The following is a 17966-nucleotide window of genomic DNA, read 5'->3' on the forward strand; positions in this document are numbered from 1 at the left end:
TATTTGTGTTAGTGTATTTATGTTAATGAGCAAGTGACGTCATTGTCCCTTTAAAGTCCCATTAATGCTTGGTGGTGTCAGGTTAATGTGTATGTGTATTTATGTTAATGAGGAAGTGACGTCATTGTCCCTTTAAAGTCCCAATAATGTTTGTTTTGGTCCTTATAAGTCACATATTTTTCAAAATGAGAACTGTCTCTATAAACCACAATAGTTTTAGGGTGGTGTGTATCACGCTCTGAAGGGTGTATCTGAAGTCTAAAGTGTCCTGAATTTTTTTCAAATTTTTTTGAGTGTTTTAATCGAACTCTCATAGCTCTAGGACCTCAGGAAAGGGTAGTCCATCTAAACCACCACCGGGCCTGTTTGGAGAAAAAGTCTGGCTAATCCACATAAACCAGTATGTGTGTGTGTGTGTGAGTGTGTGTGTGTGTGTGTGTGTGTGTGTGTGTGTGTGTGTGTGTGTGTGAGTGTGCGTGTGAGTGTGTGTGTGAGAGAGAGAGAGCTGTACCTGCAGTCTGTAGCTTTAGGAGGCATGAGGTGAGGAAACAGCAGCTCTGTGAGCTTCCTCAGGTACAGCAGCTCATCCTTGCGGCTCCGCAGGGCCACGTGCAGATCAGCGCCGTACTCAGCGAGTGCTGCCTGCTGGAGACCCTCGCAATTCTTCACTGCTCACAACATTGGAACAAAACAAGATGGTTAAGAAAATTCATTAAACTGATGATGCCACAAACACAAACTGTCTTTACACTCGAGGTGAAAGAAAGTCCCACGGTTCAGTTCAAAGAACCACCGTTTGAGAGGGCTGGACAATATTTACCTCACCTGCGATATCGATATGAACACTATTAAACAAGAACGGCCACAACACATGTCTGTTCCTACAAACTTATAAAAAAAAATTCATTTGTCAAGTCTATGAAACCTACTACTATAAAACTATGTAATATTTTAGGGGGAAAACTGGCACAAATTAATAAATGTTCACCTTTTATTTGTATTTAGCTTTCATACAAACAAGAAATGTGAACTCACTGTTAAAGAAACATCGCACACTCACCTTATTAATAAAAATATCTTTAACTTCAAACTATAGGCTAATATACACTACCAGTCAAGTTTATGAACAGTAACATTTTGAAATATTAACTATATTACTATTACTATTTATCTATTTGAAAATATTTGAAAGTATAATTTATTCCTGTGATTTCAAAGCTGAGCTTTAACATCATTACTCCTTCAGAAATCACTCTTATATTCTGATTCACACACTCAAAAAACATTTATTATTATGTTGAAAACAGCGGAGTGGAATTCTTAGTGGAATAATAATCAGAAATGTGTTTAAAAATCATATCACCGTTATTGAAAAAAAACAAATATCATAATACATATTGATATTGAATTATTGTCCAGCCCTATCTTCTGACAGTTTATTTATTCAATTCTTCACAGATTTCTTCACCTTTCTGCTGTGCCTTTGCAATGATCTCAATGTGCTTCATAGTGGCCTTCATCATTTTGTCCATCACAACTACGGGAACATCCACCTAAAGACAGTTTGAGTCAGTATGCCACTTCACCAATCTACAGAAAGTGTGAAGTGTGTGAAGGTGCGTGTACTCTTTGTGCTCGGTGAGCCAGAACTGCAGCAAAGAAACGCATGGTTTGTCTCAGTTCATCGACACATGACTCATCATCTGTAATATCTCTGAGGGCAAAACATCAGAAAAGAAAAAGCAAACGTTGAATATTGCTTACATTTGTTCCAGCTCAAACATGGAATAAAAGCTAATTTTGGCTTTAAAGCAGACGCACCTGTACCATGGGTACACAAAGTTCTCTAGAACTAACTCCAAAACCTGAAGATCAGTCAAACAAAGGATTTATTAGTTTGGTTTATTCATTTGCTTACATAATGTATCATTTTACTCATGACTGAAATGATGGCTCTACCTCTGAAATACTGGCATCCACTTTGGACGGCACTTTTAAGTCCAGCCACGGCTGATAGTTCTCCAGCACAAGGGTAGGTCTTTGGATGAAAAACACAAATCAGTACATTCAGGTCTTCATTATCCAAGAAAAAACACTGTTTCCAAATTTCATTTGTATTGTAGAATACTACATCACTAATTGTTTGGTTTGTCTCAAGCTATAATTGTTCTTTGTGTTTTAAGTTTAAACCTGCAAAACCTAAATTCTTACTTCTTTCTTTTGGGTTTGGGTTGAGATATGGCCAGATCAGGGATTTTTTTGATTTGATATCATACCTGTGGCGTTTGCACTGGTTTTTCCCACATACTGCACAACTGTGACCCAGCGGGAATAACTCTTGCTGTTTCTGTGGCTGAGGATGCACAGACATACAGTATATTAATCATTAATAAAGTACAGACATTAAAGTCTCAAAAGGGATTAAAAGACACTAAATATTCAGAAATATGAGCACTTTGACAGTACTGACACAATTGGATGACAACAAAGCTTGAGCTGAATAAGGACACTCTTGTCTTCTGCAGATCTGCTTATAGCTGAATCACATTTGTCTCATAATTGACAAATCGACACGGTTATTGAACAGCACTGAATCAATTCACTTGAGCTGTATAATTATACAACTGAGAGCTGCTTATAGCTGAACTGAACATGTTTCATAATTGATTTATTGAACTGATCTGAATCAACACCGAACAGACTGGAGCTAAATAATCACACTATTGACTTTTTAAAGCTGCTTTAAACATAGAAATCTTTGATAGTTGTATTAATTACTATGAAGCCACTTAGAAAGAATCTTTACTGGATAATTCATTATATAAATAAAGGCAACTTGACTTCTAATGCCGCGTTTCCACCGAAATTAGCCGGAACATTTGTACCAGGAACTTTTTTTCCCAGGAACTTTTTCCCCCCAGACCTGTTGCTTTCTGCGTTTCCACCGCGGTGTAAAGTACCGGGAAGATTAGGCAAATAGACTGGTGATGTAGCTCTGCGCGCGTTTCTCCATACAAAGTACGCTGATTTTGGATGTGCATTCTCGGTAGTGCAGACTTTGTGCATTCGTCTCGGGATTGTGATGTCCGCGATGACGCAAATCCAGTAAATCTGCAAACAGCAGCATATACTTGATAACTTCAGTCAGCTGACCATGGCTACTATTTTCCTCTCTGTATATTTACAATAAAATGAAATAGGATATCGAATCCCACTGCCTCCTTTTCGTTTTCATTTAAGCATAATAACAGCTGCAGAAATGTACTTAGTTCAGGGATATGTGTACGTTATATACAGCCATTACAATGAAACGAAATGTTATATAGATTTGCCTTTTTTATTTTCATTTTAACATATAGATAAACTGAATACAGACCAAAGATAACCTGTTGGATTTACCCAAAACGAATGATATTTTATGTTTAACCACTAAAGAGACATCAGAGCCAGCGGCACATATCAGAAGGTCTAGCCGAGGTGAGGCTGCTTCTCGGCGGATACATGAGTACTGAGCTCTCGCTGATCGCGTGGAGCTGACTGTCTCTGAGATCGGCGAAACACATTTTTAAATAGGCGCTGTCTTTATAAATAAATCACAGATTTGAGTTTTAAACAACTACATTCTCGCCTGAAATACTTTTAAAATTACATTTCATGACACAATAACACTAATATTTTGAAAATGTTGATCCGAATAAATGGTGGTTGAACTCAACCAATGCTGCGTGAACTCAACCAATCAGGATGTTTAGCACCCAAGTCCCGCCCCTGAAAGTTCCAGAACTTTGAAAAAGTACCACCTCGCCAGCAGGGACTTTCTGAGGGGCATTTTTTTACCCGGAACTTTATTTAGTTCCTGGTTCCTGCGGTGGAAAAACACGAGTACCAGGCCAAAGTCCCTAGTTCCTGGGTAAAGTTCCTGCGGTGGAAACGGGGCATAACAAGAGGTCATTAGAGGGTTTTGGCTAATATCTAGAGGAAAGGATTTCAATATAACGCCGATAATATATACAGAATACAAACCAAAGTTGGCTATGCTTGGATATTCTTAAATATCCAAGCTTTCAATTTGTGGTTAAAGGTAGCCTTAAGTGTGAGTTTAGAAGAGATTTTCTGCTCATGGATAAGTGGAGCTGAGATCATCTCTAAATGTGGGTTTTCGTGTGACGTGGTCACCAGAGATGTTTAAGACTGCCTACAAGAATACAGAAAATGATGGCTGTCGGTAACAAAAAAGACATAGGTGGACTTTTATAATCTAGTCAAAGTGTTGTAGACACACAGACAGAGTAAAGAAAGACCAGCACAAGATTAAAAACTCCCAATCCGAGAGGCATATCAGTTGGCTTAATGATCAACTGAAGGGAAGAGTTAAGGACACATATTTATGTCGTTTTATTTATTTAAAGGTTGTTATACTGTGTTTGTGTCTGGATGGTGTGTTTGGGGGTTTCTCCTGCTATTATGTGCCCTTGCCCGCCTCTATCTTTTTTTCAGTTGCCTCTCAGCACAGATATTTCCCATAATGACTGTCCTAGCCACAAGTGATTCATGTTGTGCACATAAACGAATGCAGAAGACTTCAGACAAATTCCTTTCAGCCGCCTCAAGATGTTATAATTTCCACATGTTACGGAAATCTCTGTAGGGAGTTGAGAACCAGTCATGTTATTTTTCTCTTTTTTTATTAGCATGGGAGTTAGGGAGGTTTTTTGTGACCGCACTTTCACTGTTGCTCTTTCGTTTGTTTGTTTGTTTGTTTGCTTCTATTGTCCTGATCTGTAATTTGCATTCTATGAAAAGCCTCTGCTAAATGATTTATGCTCCGCCGGTCTCCTCTCAGCATCCAGATCACAGTAACCTCAGAATGGTTCAGGTCATGTTTGTGCAGTCGAAGGCAGACCCTGACACAGATGAGATCATCTGGGGGCCAGAAGGTGCTCAAGTGTGCCCCCTCACGGCTAAGAGCAGTACTACAAAGGGCCAAGATGGAAAGGGAGCTGGGGAATTATATCTGGGAGCTGGAGCAGAGAAAGATGCATGGGAAGTGATCTCTCAGTTGCTGAAAGACTGTATCAAAAGTAAAACTGATTCTGATTGGTCCAAGGTACAGTACTTCTGTTAATCACAGGGCCAGAAGGAAAGGAGGAGCAGAATACTGCACATAGAAAGGCTGATGGCAACGAGAGGCTGACCTCGATGACCTGCTGAAGCAGCAGGGTAACAAGGGACCATTTGTCGGGGTACATTAAAAAAGAACAACACTAGTGCCAAAGAATGCATTTTTTTTTTTGCAGTGAGGGGCACCTTTTTTAGGATTGTTTTTTTTTTTTTGGCAGTGAGCGTTTTGCATGTCTCGCAATTTAGCCACCTGCTGTGCCTTGTGTTTTTTACAGCGCTCTCAGTGCCTTCAGTTGAAAATAATAAACAAATAAACTCTAAGCAGAAAAGCACCCAACAACATTCATGTGTTTTTTGGGTTTTTTTTGGCATTGTCCAATCAAATGAAAGGAGAGGCGGGTCTTTCGTTGAAGTGATGAAAGCTTACAGTTGCTTGGAACATCCCGAGACTGCAATAAACTACAATGAGCGGTTTTCTGTTTTTGTTTCTGTAAATATGACAGTTTACTTAACAACAAATCAAAGATGTTAGAGCAATATAATCCTTGATTAGACTGACAGGACAGCTGATTCGCTGGTTGCCCAGCAATGCAAAAACAAAAAGCAAGACACTACTCTTTTCTAAATTAACACAAGTGAACCACAAAAAGTCAGTGCAGTGCACCTCATGTTTTCAAACCTGAAAATCCAAACCTACACAAGAGACAAGCGGGTCAGTTTACTCAGCTGCACAGGCACTGGGGCTGACCCTTGCTTGTCAGAGGTCCCCTTGATAAAACTGAGGCACTGGGAGAGAGACAGAGAAAGCACAGAAAGAACCAACCAAACAACAAGCAGACAAGGTTCCAGACGATGTAGTAGCGGTGACGCTGATTCATATCCCCACCATCCTCCCAAGCACCAGCTGGCTTTGAGACTGCATCTTACAGTAAGATGAGCTACCTTGCTGCTGCTGTCAGGGGGGTTCAACTCTAATTTAATCCTGGGTCTAGAACGATCATGATCTCAACCAGTGGGGACATCTGATGAAGGTTTAATATCTGGCCCAAGAACGGCCTACTGCAGCCCTGACTCACAGTGATCACAAACAGAGGTGCTCCAATTGATCGGCTACCAACGACCCGATAATAGCTTTGATTGGTGATCTCTATAAAGGTTGATCTCATAAACCAATCTCAAGATGATGACGCGAGAGGTTTGGCACGACATGCAGCAGCATGGTCAAATAATTACAATGCAGAAGGTGAGGTACAATTCATATTACTTCAAGTGGCCTGAGTTCAAGTTCCACCTCTGGGACGTTTTCTGATTCAGAAATCACCACTTCTAATTTAGACTCACTGAGCGGCAGAAAACTAGAAGCTATCCATGCCCTTATTTCATCCAAATACAAAGCTGAAATATTGGAGTCATCGTTACATCTTAGGGGTACATACAGCTGGATGTCATCAACATAGCAATGATAAGCCACGTTCAATTTTTGACAGATTAGACCCAAAGGCATCATATATAAAGAGAACAAAACAGGACCAAGACATAAGCCCTGAGGAATCCCTGAGGAAATAAACTGTGAAAATGAAATACAGCTTCCTCACTCCAACGCAAAGGATCTTCCATGTAGATAGGATGAGAAGCACTTTAAAGCAAGCCCCTAATACCCCCCCCCCCTCCATCTTGCAAACGGTCAAGAAGAATCACATGACCCACAGTGTCAAACGCTGAAAATAAGATCCAGAAGCCCCCAAACAGCACGATTGCCAGCGTCTACAGACAGCAATAAATCATTTGACACTTTGAGAAGGGCAGTTTCAGTGCTGTGTTGAGACCTGAAACCAGACTGAAATTTATCAATCATTTTGATTTTATTTAAAGGGGTCATATGATGCGAATTCAATTGTTCCTTTCTCTTTGGAGTGTCACAAGCTCTTGGTGCATAAAGAAGACCTGTAAAGTTGCAAAGACTAAAGTCTCAAATCCGAAGAGATATTCTTTATAAAAGTTATGACTCTTCCACTCCCCCCTAAAACGCCTCATTTAAACACGCCCCCACATGTCTACATCACCATGTGGGAAGATTTGTATAACGCAGCTCAAATGTTCACGCAACGAAAGAAGGTGTAACTTTTATTCTCGCTGTAGTATTGTTGTTGCCACCATGTCGTGGAGACACTGTATTTAGGGCACTATGAAATCGGTTTGATTTTTTTCCAAATTCCGTTTTTTTCATTTGAATATTTCTGGATTCTGTTTTTTTTTTTTTGACTTTTTTTAATGGTTAAATTAAATTGTATTAATCAATTAATCAAGGCATGTCTAATTAATTAAAATCAGGAAACGTATACATTTTCACATCAATTTATTAAAAGTTTAACAAAAATACGAAATGTTTTGTTTTTTCTTCACCATATGTTTTATTGTAACCTAATTCTGTGTATGCATAAAAACAACTTAATTTATTACATCTTTTTCTATTCAAATTTTTTCCCTCTCTGAAAAGGTGGTGTTGTTTTTTTCTAATTATCAAATAAATAATTATTTTCACTAGTAGTATGCTATGTACATTCTGCTGAACAATAGTAATACATTTCTGGCAAATACCAGACTTTTATTTTGACGGGTTGCCGTGAATACCTTTACGTTTCTGTGTATGTCATGTGACGCTAGTTTTCGTAAATCCAACGGTCAAATGCTCATAGTCATCATCTCTAAATGTGGGTTTGCATGTGACGTGGGGCAGCTAGAGTATAATATAATAACTGGCCAATTGGCATACACCTCTCTTTCAGAACGATGAGCTTTGTAAAAATCGAGATGGCTTAAGATGTTAAATAACTACTAATACCTCAGACAGAGATCCAGGCTCAAATGTCGAAAACTGAGCAGAAGGACAAGAGTCAGACTGAGCTAGGAGACTGACCGGATTCGAAGCAGAGATTTATTAGCTCTAGTAATAATGATCCTTCTCGAAATTGTCAAAAACAGCTGAACCTACAGTATTCAAGACTGTAAATATTGTAAGAAAAAGCACTCTTGGACGATGATGATTTTGTGATATTAGAGCTGAAAAACAATGTTTTCTACAGCCAGCTCACACACACTGGAATGACCCAAGACAAAACCTAGTCCTAGTGACTAACCTAAACCTAGTCCAAAACCTAAACCTAGTCCAAAACCTAGTGTATGGCATTATACGTGTTAGAGCCCACTACTGACTGAGTAAGGCTGAAACTAGGGGCCTGTCTGGACAGAGATGAATATTTAAATCAACTAGGACGAAGAGGCTATCACAGCACGTTATCATAGAAGATAAAAATGCAGAGAATTCCCAAATAAAATCTTTGTTATATTTGGGAGGTCTGTATAAAAGTGCAAAAATCACAGGCCTAGCCAAATCCACGTTAAAAACCTGCACTTCAAAACTCCCAAACACTACCTCAAGTACAGGCTTACATCTAAAACAGCTCCAAAAAATAGTAGCAACACCCCCACCCCGACCCGACCCTTGGAGAGGCTTTAGTCCAGATCACCATCAGTAAGCCAAGTTTCAAAAGTTTCAAATTCTGCATATTTAATTTAAAGGTGCAAACATCTGCCTTTAGTTTAAGACTGACTCTAGTGAGGCTCCACTACTTCTGTTATTATAAAAACTATTTTCAAGAGAAGGGAGATGTGTGTGAATGCATATTCTGTCATTGTTTTAAAATATTATGTTTGGGCTATTTTGGCGCTTATTGTTCACATTTGAAATATTGAACACTGGGCTAAGCTTACCACTCTGAAGATTTTGGGACAAGAAAAAAAAAAATCAATGATCACACACACACACACACACAACGCACACATTTTTGGCAAACATGAACTGATGAAACAGAAAGTCTCACTTGCAAGTTTTATAGTTTTATGTAACTAAACAATCTCTTATAACAGACTCTCATTCTTGCCCTCCTGGCATCTGATAGACGTTTCTCAAATCTGGACGGTCATGACAGAGGTTTTGAACTTGGAATGATCTGTTTGTACTAATACTTACTTTCCTCTTGGTCTTGATTGAGATGAGGACATTTGGCAGCAGATACTCAGGACTGAGGGAGCAGTAGAACGTGATCGCTCCAGCCAGAAATGACCAGAATATCAGGAGAACATGGAGATACCTGGAACAAGTGGAAAGATAACATATGAAAGACACTTCACATGTGTTAATCACCAATCATCACAGGGATCAGAGTGTGTGTAGATACTCACTGGTTGAGGATGATGGTGGAGGAGATCATCAAGGTGAAGAGACAGAAGATAACCGGATACTGACGAGCAACATCCTTAAACACATCGAACCGCAGAGCCCTCCTCACACACCCCAGAACAGAGGGAGGCTCTGACATTATATCTTAACAGAGAGAAACAGAGAATCAATCAGAAAGAATCACACTGCGCTTGTTGTTCTGGTACAATAGTAGTGTATTGGGCTGATATTTGTTATTGTGTATTAACATATTTACATGCTACAATTCTGAAACAACCATGATACCATCAAAGTAATACCATATCTTTTATATACGTACACTTAAGATGTAGAAAAGATCACATATGATCATATTCACATGGTATTGACATGATCCTCTAAAGTACCTCTAAACAGCAGTGGATTGATGAAAGTCTGATAATCTTATCCAACAGATGTGTAAACAGTGTAAATAACAGTGAGATATCTGCTTTTCACCTCACAGACGAAGCGTAGGTCTGATATAAACTCTAAAAGCATGTCAACACAAGCGGACACACTAATGTTTTGATCATTCCGCTGATTGTTTCACATGATCAGAGATTAGTTACTGACCATTACACGCGAGCTGCGCTTCCGGGTTTAACTCGCAGGCTAGTCGCTTTCAAAATAAAAGTCCGGACGGCCTCTGACTGAACAAATAACGATTCTCTCATGGGATCAGATATTATAATTCACTATCATAATCATAACGTAATGTATGTGTAATTGTTGATTCGGGTCGTCCGGCGGTCACCCAGAAGGGCCTTTCATAATAGCTGTTGTTCCCGTGGTTTATCGTCTGCTCGAGCTAAAAATAAATAAATAAAAATAAACATCTAACGTTACCCTAATGAGGCAATTAGTCACATTCCCACAATCTAACCATCACTTTTCACTATTTGTGATCTGGAAGTGCTTCAGAAAATATGATTTGTACATCTCATAGGCTATAAGCAGTTTTTTTAGAATTTGCTGATGGGTCATTCCTGGTATGCGGTAACATTTTGGCTTCATGAGTGTTGGAAGAAAGTTACATGATTTTTATGTTTTTTTTGCATTCTACCAAAATAGTGACATGTTTGACTATTAGCAATGGATATTGGTCAAGCTCGGGGACTCAAAAAATTATGGGTAGATTGTTCAGACACTGGCATATTCCACCCTGTTAGTTAGGGACATATAGATATGTATCACATTTTATTAATTTAAATGTTAAACAATAATGAACTTTTCTTGGATAGTATATGTCCTTTATGCCCTCTTATTATTATTTTTTTTTAAAAACAATAACAAAACAATTATTGATGAATAGAATATGTCTTAATTATTAAGATCAGGAACTTTTTGTGCCATTTTTTGCCAATAGGGTTGTAAATAATAATAAAAAATTGCTCAAAAACATATATATGCTGTTAGTGCTCCTCACCTCACAAAATAAGACAAAAGTATGCCAAACATTTACCGTTGCTATGAAATTTTTATTTAAAATGACTTGTTTAAAAGGGTGTAAAGGAGCATAACAGGATGGAACACCAGTGTTAACGGGTTCGTTTTATATATATATATATAATAAAAAATAATCCAGATTTCCTTTGGGGAAGGGACACAAAAAATAGCTATGTGTTTCCTTATCGCTATCAATCATGGTGGCAAAATGATTATCTGTTCAGATGACTATATATACACACACACACACACACACACACACGTATATAGAACATTTATAGACCTAACATGGACATTTTTGAGCTTAGTTAGCCATAGCTCATTGAGTGATCAACATTTAGCTAGCTAACCTTCTACAGATTAACAGAACTTTTATAACTATGTCAGATTTGTTTTTACATTTTTTGATAGGAAAAACATTCTTCATAATATAGCCTAACAGGGTGGAACTTTAAGGGTGGGACAAGCAGGATAACATTTCAAAACCTAAAAAAAAAGTTAGGAGTGAGAGCTGAAGCTTACCTCAGTTTATACAGATGAATTCCAGTGGGAAAAATAAATTATGTCACTTCTATAAAATGTTCTCAAAGAAATTGCAGTCTGTTTTGGAAGGCAAGAAAGTATGTACTAACACTAACATATATATATATATATATATATATATATATATATATATATATATATATATATATATATATATATATATATATATATATATATATATATATATATATATATATATACATACATTTTATTTCACATGATTTATATGTATGATTACAGGCAGTTTAGCCTAGTCTATAATATATATATATATATATATTTTTTTTTTTTTTTTTTTTTAATCAATTTATGGTTATATTTCTTGTGGAAGTTTATTACTTTGCACTAAGGACATAATAAAATTGATTGCATATATCAATGAGAAGGTGTGTAAAATACAAAATAGTATTTATACTTTCTAGTATCCCTTTTTAAGTGATATACAATTTAAGTCATATCTTATAAATATGTGACTCATTTTAAAGAAAATATGATTAAATAAATCATTGGGACACAAAAGTCACTGTATAACAGGAATGACCCTGTTGCTAAAATTTGTTTGATTAGATTAAAACCCTGATATGTGTAACGAAGTATTATTAAATAATATTAAAATATGTAAGCATAATTATGAAATCCTTAAAAATTTAAAAAAAAAAATAAAAAAATAAAAACAGAAATACGCCAAATGGGAACATGGTTCAATAACAGGGTTGAAGATTTAGCCTATTAGCATAGGCTAGGTAGTTTTATACAAAATGTTGGTTTATGTTAAATGTATATGCATATATATCTACTCATATGTCATTTATCTCTGTAAACAAAGTTAATAACTTATAAAGCTATCACTTTTGGTTACATTATTAAAAAATATTTCTCTTTTTCACCAAAGAACATGGGATTTAAGACTTCTGCTTCAAAAGAGTTTGTACCAGTGGTCCTTGATAACCACACAAGAGGGCATCAGCACACCTCTAATGGGACTGCAGCTCTAATATAACAAATAAAACATCTTACCTAATGTCTGTCTTAATTCTGAAGACATATTATTAGTTAGAAATTTTAACAGTTGACATCCAAGATGTGTGGACAATGAAAGTGCTTAATGTACTAAATAAAACACATCTTTCTCTCACACTTCACTTGTCATGAACACTAAAAGAAGATCTATGGTCAAAGCAACAACACAATAATATAGGCAATATTTTTATGTTTACTGAGTTATTTCTCTGTGGTGAAAAGCTTATTGTAAAACTTCTCAGCTCACTTTATTTATGACTTGGACAGTCTCGGGACAGTCTCAGCACATTAAACCCACGTCAAGTGCTGTTCTTATAACGGCTGTAGATGGGGTTTAAGGCTTGACAGAAACTCTGTGTTCCAAGATTGTTGATCTGAACATTAAGCTGCTTCATTGTTCACTTATAATGGATTTCTGAAAACAAGAGAGCAAAAAAGTAAGAGAAAATGTGCTTAATGTAAAAAATATTGTCTTTCACCTTGGGTTATGGCATCATTCCTTTGCAGATAGAGGCAGCGGATTGTGTTTATGACAAGAGCGAATGTAATTTGGTTGTTCCAGTACATTAAACAGCAACGTTTTTCAGATGAAGTGTGTAGCATATCTCCCGGCAGGAGAGACAACACCCTGCATTTCATGAGATGAATACGCCACGTGTTTACTATTGCATGGATTCACATTATGGTCAAGTTTAAAATGTTTATTTGTAGCATTTCTTTGTTAATGCTGTCACAGTTGGATGCATGTTTTATGTCAGATCCAGATCAAGTCATCAGGGATCATTTTATCATGATAACTCTACATTATCCTTTACATTAAAAGCTATTGAGGTAAAGGGATACTTCGCCCCAAAATGAAAATGTTTTCATTAATCACTTGTTGTTTCAAACCCAAAGAAGCTTTGTTCATCTTCGGAACACAATTTAAGACTTTTGGGATGAAATTGGAGGCTTGCGACTGTCCTATAGACTTCCAAATAAACTACTCTGTCAAGATCCAGAAGAGTATGAAAGATGTCATCAGAATAGTCCATCTGCCATCAGTGGTTCAACCGTAACGTTATGAAGTGATGAGAATACGAAGAAAAGAAAAAGAACAACTTTGTTTAACAATTCGTCTCCTCTGTGTCTCTCCGTTTCACCTTAGTACCATTTTGGAGAATATCCACTGAACACAAACAGGTTCTGCTCTTCTGCGTCAGCCGTCGTTCACTTAGAAAACGTATTCTTGTGTGGTCTGCGTTCAGAGGATACTCTCCAAAACGGTCCTAAGGAGATAGAGACGAACTGTTGAATAAAGTGTTTTCTTTGCATACAGAAAGTGTTCTCGTCAGATTATTCCACTGATGGCAGATGGACTTATTCTGACGGTGATTTTCATACTTTTCTGGACCTTGACAGTGTAACTTTGGCAGTCTCTGGGACAGTCATATGTCTCCAATTTCGATTTTTCATCCAAAATATCTTAAATTGTGTTCTCAAGACAAACAAAGCTTTTACGGGTTTGGAATGACATGGGGTTAAAGTGATTAATGACTAAATTCTCATTTTGGGGTGAAGTATGCCTTTAATCATTGTTTTGTGTTCTCTGTAACTAAGAACTGTGATCCACTAGAGGGAACCAGAGACATTACCAGTGTGGGCAACTGGATTCCACAATTATTTGTTTTAAATAAAAGTATCCCAATACACAGTTTAGGTCAGCACTGACTTTATTAAAAAAAAAAAATAGGACTAAATTGTGATACATAAGTGTGCAAGCAGCTTCTGTATTTTAAGACATCACTTCGAGACAGATTTTCAAGAACTACTTTGGGACAAAAGCCACGGTGACGTTTTATGATTTCTAAGTTTAAATACTCAAGTAGATAGATTTCAGGTAAAGCTAGCTCAAATGTACCTTTACTCTCGAACAGTGCAAACATAAAGCACCACCACACCATTGCACGGTTTGAAGAATATTACTAAACAATCATGATATGTACATTTCAACGGTTTGTTAATTTACAAATTTGCATGAACACATTTATTTTTGAATTTGTATTTTTCTCTGGGCTTTGTGCATACTGTATGAAATGAATTTTACTTTACATCTTAAAATACAAAATGACAAAATATACTATCAGATCGAAATCCAACACACTTATTTCTGTCACTGTGTTATATGTGACAATAAACCACAATTACAGGCCGTCTTGTTAAAAAAAATAGTTGCATTTTTTTTCCTGACACAACAATTACACTAAAGCATCATGTAAAGGACCAGATATATCTTAGCAAACAAGATTAAATACACAAACAAATGTCCTCACTCTTCTTGCTTTCATTATTCATGTATTTGAGGAGCGACAGAACGTGCTCCTCTTATAATACTCTCATTTTCATAACATTTCTTTCATTGGCAAAACAAGACATCTCAAAAACAGAGAGACTCTTATCTTTTGTCATTAATCACATGAATGTGATAAATGGATACACTAAATCACCACTGAGCTTTACACATATTTACATAGATACCAATGTGTGTGTATATATATATATATATACTTGCATGGTTTTATTAATAAGATCATTAGCCCCTTATTCCCATGTGAGAAGATACACTCTAGATAATGCTGGGTTGTTTCAATCCAACTTTGGCTCAAATGTGGACTAACCCAGCTGTTGTGTTACATTTGTAAATTAGATTTGTGACCATCAAGAGTTGGGTTAGTCCATATTTGACCCAAAGTTGAGTTCAAACAACCCAGGATTTTTTAGAGTGCATCATTGTTCAAAAAAACGAAAATTCAAAGTATAAAAATATAGTAAACTTTCATAAAGCAAGCACAACATCCACACGTTACATTTAAATATAAGAGCAAACAACAACATCACCAAAAAAAGCCCCAACAAATTACTTTACTGGGTGAAAACCTCTTCTGAAAGAAACAAAAAAAATATTCGGCACTTAAGCAATGAACTGTCATAGTGAACACTTCATCAAACCAGTGGTAACTTAAGCAGCTTTGTGTTTTGAACTCTATGCATGTACCTTTCCATGACCGGCACGTAAACATACATTCTTTTAAGACGAGGTCCCGTGGTACACTCAGACGGCTTCAGCCGACGTCTCCGCTGAGACAGACATTGTCAATTTGGCTATTTTCACAGTGGTCTTGACGCAGCTCTCAGCCGCTCGTTTGGCGGCGATGTGCTGATTCCTCTGACAGTCTGACTCCAGGCTGTTGTCCAGCTGCAGGGACGTGCTGGAGGTGCTCCTGAAGCCCCGGCAGGCGGCGAGGAAGGCCCTCCGCAGGTCTTTACTCCTCAGAGCGTAGATTATTGGGTTAATGGTGGAGTTGAGCAGGCAGAGCATTGTACAGAAGGCAAACACTGTCTTAATGTTGTCGTCCATCCGCCAGAACAGATCATACACCATGATGGCCAGCAGAGGCCCCCAGCAGATCACCAGCACCGCCAGGATCAGAACCAGCGTTTTGGCCAAGCGGATGTCCATGCGGACCTGATCCGGTCTGGCGGTCTGGACCTTGGTGCCGTCGGAGGAGTGGACCACCAGGCTCTTCTGAGACGTGCGCCGCAGCATCCTCACCGTGTGGTGGTGGGCCTTCCAGAGGATGTACATGTACGCGTAGAAGATGAAGATGACCAGAACGCTGGTCACACCGAGCCAGAACAACAGGTAGTTCTCGTCGATGAGCGGAAAGATGTCGGAGCAGACCGAGTTGAGCTGCTTGCAGTTCCAGCCCAGCAGCGGCAGCACGGCGATGATGATAGAGATCGCCCACATCATGCAGAAGGCGATCACGGCTTTGGTGCGCGTCACAATGCGTCTGTACGCCAGCGGACGGTGGATGGAAACATATCGATCGATGGCGGTGAGAAACAGGCTTCCCACAGACGCGGTGAACGACGCCGTCACGCCCCCTAACTTGAACAGAAACACGTTCGGACTGTCTTTGCGGTGAAAGATGTGGAAGTCCAAGAAGCTGTAGACGAAGATGACACTGCCAAGCAGGTCTGCGATGGCCAAGCTGCCAATGAAGTGATAGGAGGGCCTACAGCGCAGGGTGCGTGACTGCAGTATCACGCACAGGACCACCAGGTTCTCCAGTACTGTAAAAGTCCCCAGCGTCAGAGACAACACGGCTATGGCCAGCTGCTGGCTAGGAGTCAGTATCATGAAGCATTCCATGTCCATAAAGTTCTCCCCGCACTGCACACTGCTCCCTTCATCCCCGAGACTGAAGTTCCCAAACACATCGGAGCTGTTCGTGGGGTAAAAGGGGATACCTTTTATGATGAGCTCCTCATCTGGTCCCACTTTATCAGTGAAAGAGCTTCTGCGGTAGGCTGCGAATGGCTTCGGCAGTGGGTATCCACTTTTGGCACTTTTGATGTGGTCTTCATAGCCGACGTCGTTCGAACCAATGTACTGCAGTCCAGAAGTGATGGTTCTGAACGTGGTTTCTGCCACTCCGTCCAGAACAGCTTTAACATGGGACTTGGAGGCAGGGAACAGCATGGTCACAGATGTGCTGAAGGAAACCTGTTGGATGACATTGAGAGAATATGGATCCTCATCATTCCTAGATTACAGAGAACACTGAGCTCTCAGAAGAGCGATCGATGCTTCACTGAGCACAGAAATCAATGTCCTCTCAGACGAGCCATCATACGGCTCTTGTATTTTGCGCTTGTTGTTTCTCTTGCATGGAAGGGCACCTAGGGATTATTACTCTAAGAGACGGGCTTTGAATAATTGATCCGGCAGACTCAATCTAAAACACCATACTACAGTTATAACTTGAGGAAAACAGCTTCTTCTTTAAAATCTCATATAGACTCAACTGAGATAAATGTCAATTAAAAGTATAAAATATATATGATTTATTGTTATAAATTCAAATATGTTATAAACTCAGAATATAATAATGAGTAATAACATTATCGGATAGTCTAGTGTGTGTGACTCTGTGTATAGAGTCCAGATATTAAACAGAAATGTACACTACACAATCATTATTCGACACGTTCAATCTAGGTTCAATTCCGTTTTTATATGTGTGTGTCAGAGAACTTCACAGCAATTAATTTGGCATTTCATATTTAATATCACTGCACTGCGAGACGCACTGTAGATTATTAAAACCGCGAACTTTTCTGCGATGAGTTCACCTAAAGAGTTATAAATAAGACCGCTGCAAGTGGATTTAATAAAAGAAGAAATGCATCAGGTTGCTAGAGTTTTACCTTCACATCGTTCGCGCAGGTGTTCCTCTGTGAGTGAAGAGATGAGATGCTCTCCAGCTCCACCGCAGTCCGAGCACAGTGTGTGTGTGTGTGTGTGTGTGTGTGAGAGAGAGAGAGAGGGAGAGAGAGAGAGAGAGATGCGCATCATATATGACGCACCCCTCGTCAGTTGTACATCGGTGAATTGTGTGTTGCATTTGTGAAACGTATTTTATAAATATATATTATTATTTTGTGCGCGTGAATTGTTTTTTTTTGGGGGGGGGGGGGGGGGGGGTACCACATATTTTTTTGGTGCACGTGAATTATTTCTCATGCATGT

General features: G+C 38.5%; 2 protein-coding genes across 3 annotated transcripts in view; both read right to left on the reverse strand.

Annotated features, from left to right (window-relative positions):
* LOC132092774 (sorting nexin-14-like) overlaps positions 1-9529 on the reverse strand; it is a 60365-nt gene extending 50836 nt beyond the window's left edge. For both annotated transcript variants that reach the window (XM_059499163.1, XM_059499162.1), the window contains exons 1-8: positions 9364-9529; positions 9152-9272; positions 2277-2353; positions 1960-2038; positions 1822-1865; positions 1627-1714; positions 1469-1553; positions 512-668 (exon numbers count right to left, since the gene is read on the reverse strand). In XM_059499163.1, coding sequence (XP_059355146.1) covers positions 512-668; positions 1469-1553; positions 1627-1714; positions 1822-1865; positions 1960-2038; positions 2277-2353; positions 9152-9272; positions 9364-9500 — 788 coding nt within the window. In that variant the 5' untranslated portion in view covers positions 9501-9529. The remainder of the gene's footprint in view (positions 1-511; positions 669-1468; positions 1554-1626; positions 1715-1821; positions 1866-1959; positions 2039-2276; positions 2354-9151; positions 9273-9363) is intronic.
* A 5542-nt stretch (positions 9530-15071) lies between these two features.
* Positions 15072-17747, reverse strand: LOC132092776 (cannabinoid receptor type 1A-like). The gene is made up of 2 exons (XM_059499164.1): positions 17645-17747; positions 15072-16940 (listed from the first exon to the last, which is right to left on the reverse strand). Exon 2 carries the CDS (start codon positions 16914-16916, stop codon positions 15483-15485), a length of 1434 nt encoding a protein of 477 aa, XP_059355147.1. The 5' UTR covers positions 16917-16940; positions 17645-17747; the 3' UTR covers positions 15072-15482.
* Between the last annotated feature and the right edge of the window lie 219 nt (positions 17748-17966).

Source organism: Carassius carassius, chromosome 18 (genome assembly GCF_963082965.1).
Source record: "Carassius carassius chromosome 18, fCarCar2.1, whole genome shotgun sequence".
NCBI lineage: Eukaryota > Metazoa > Chordata > Actinopteri > Cypriniformes > Cyprinidae > Carassius > Carassius carassius.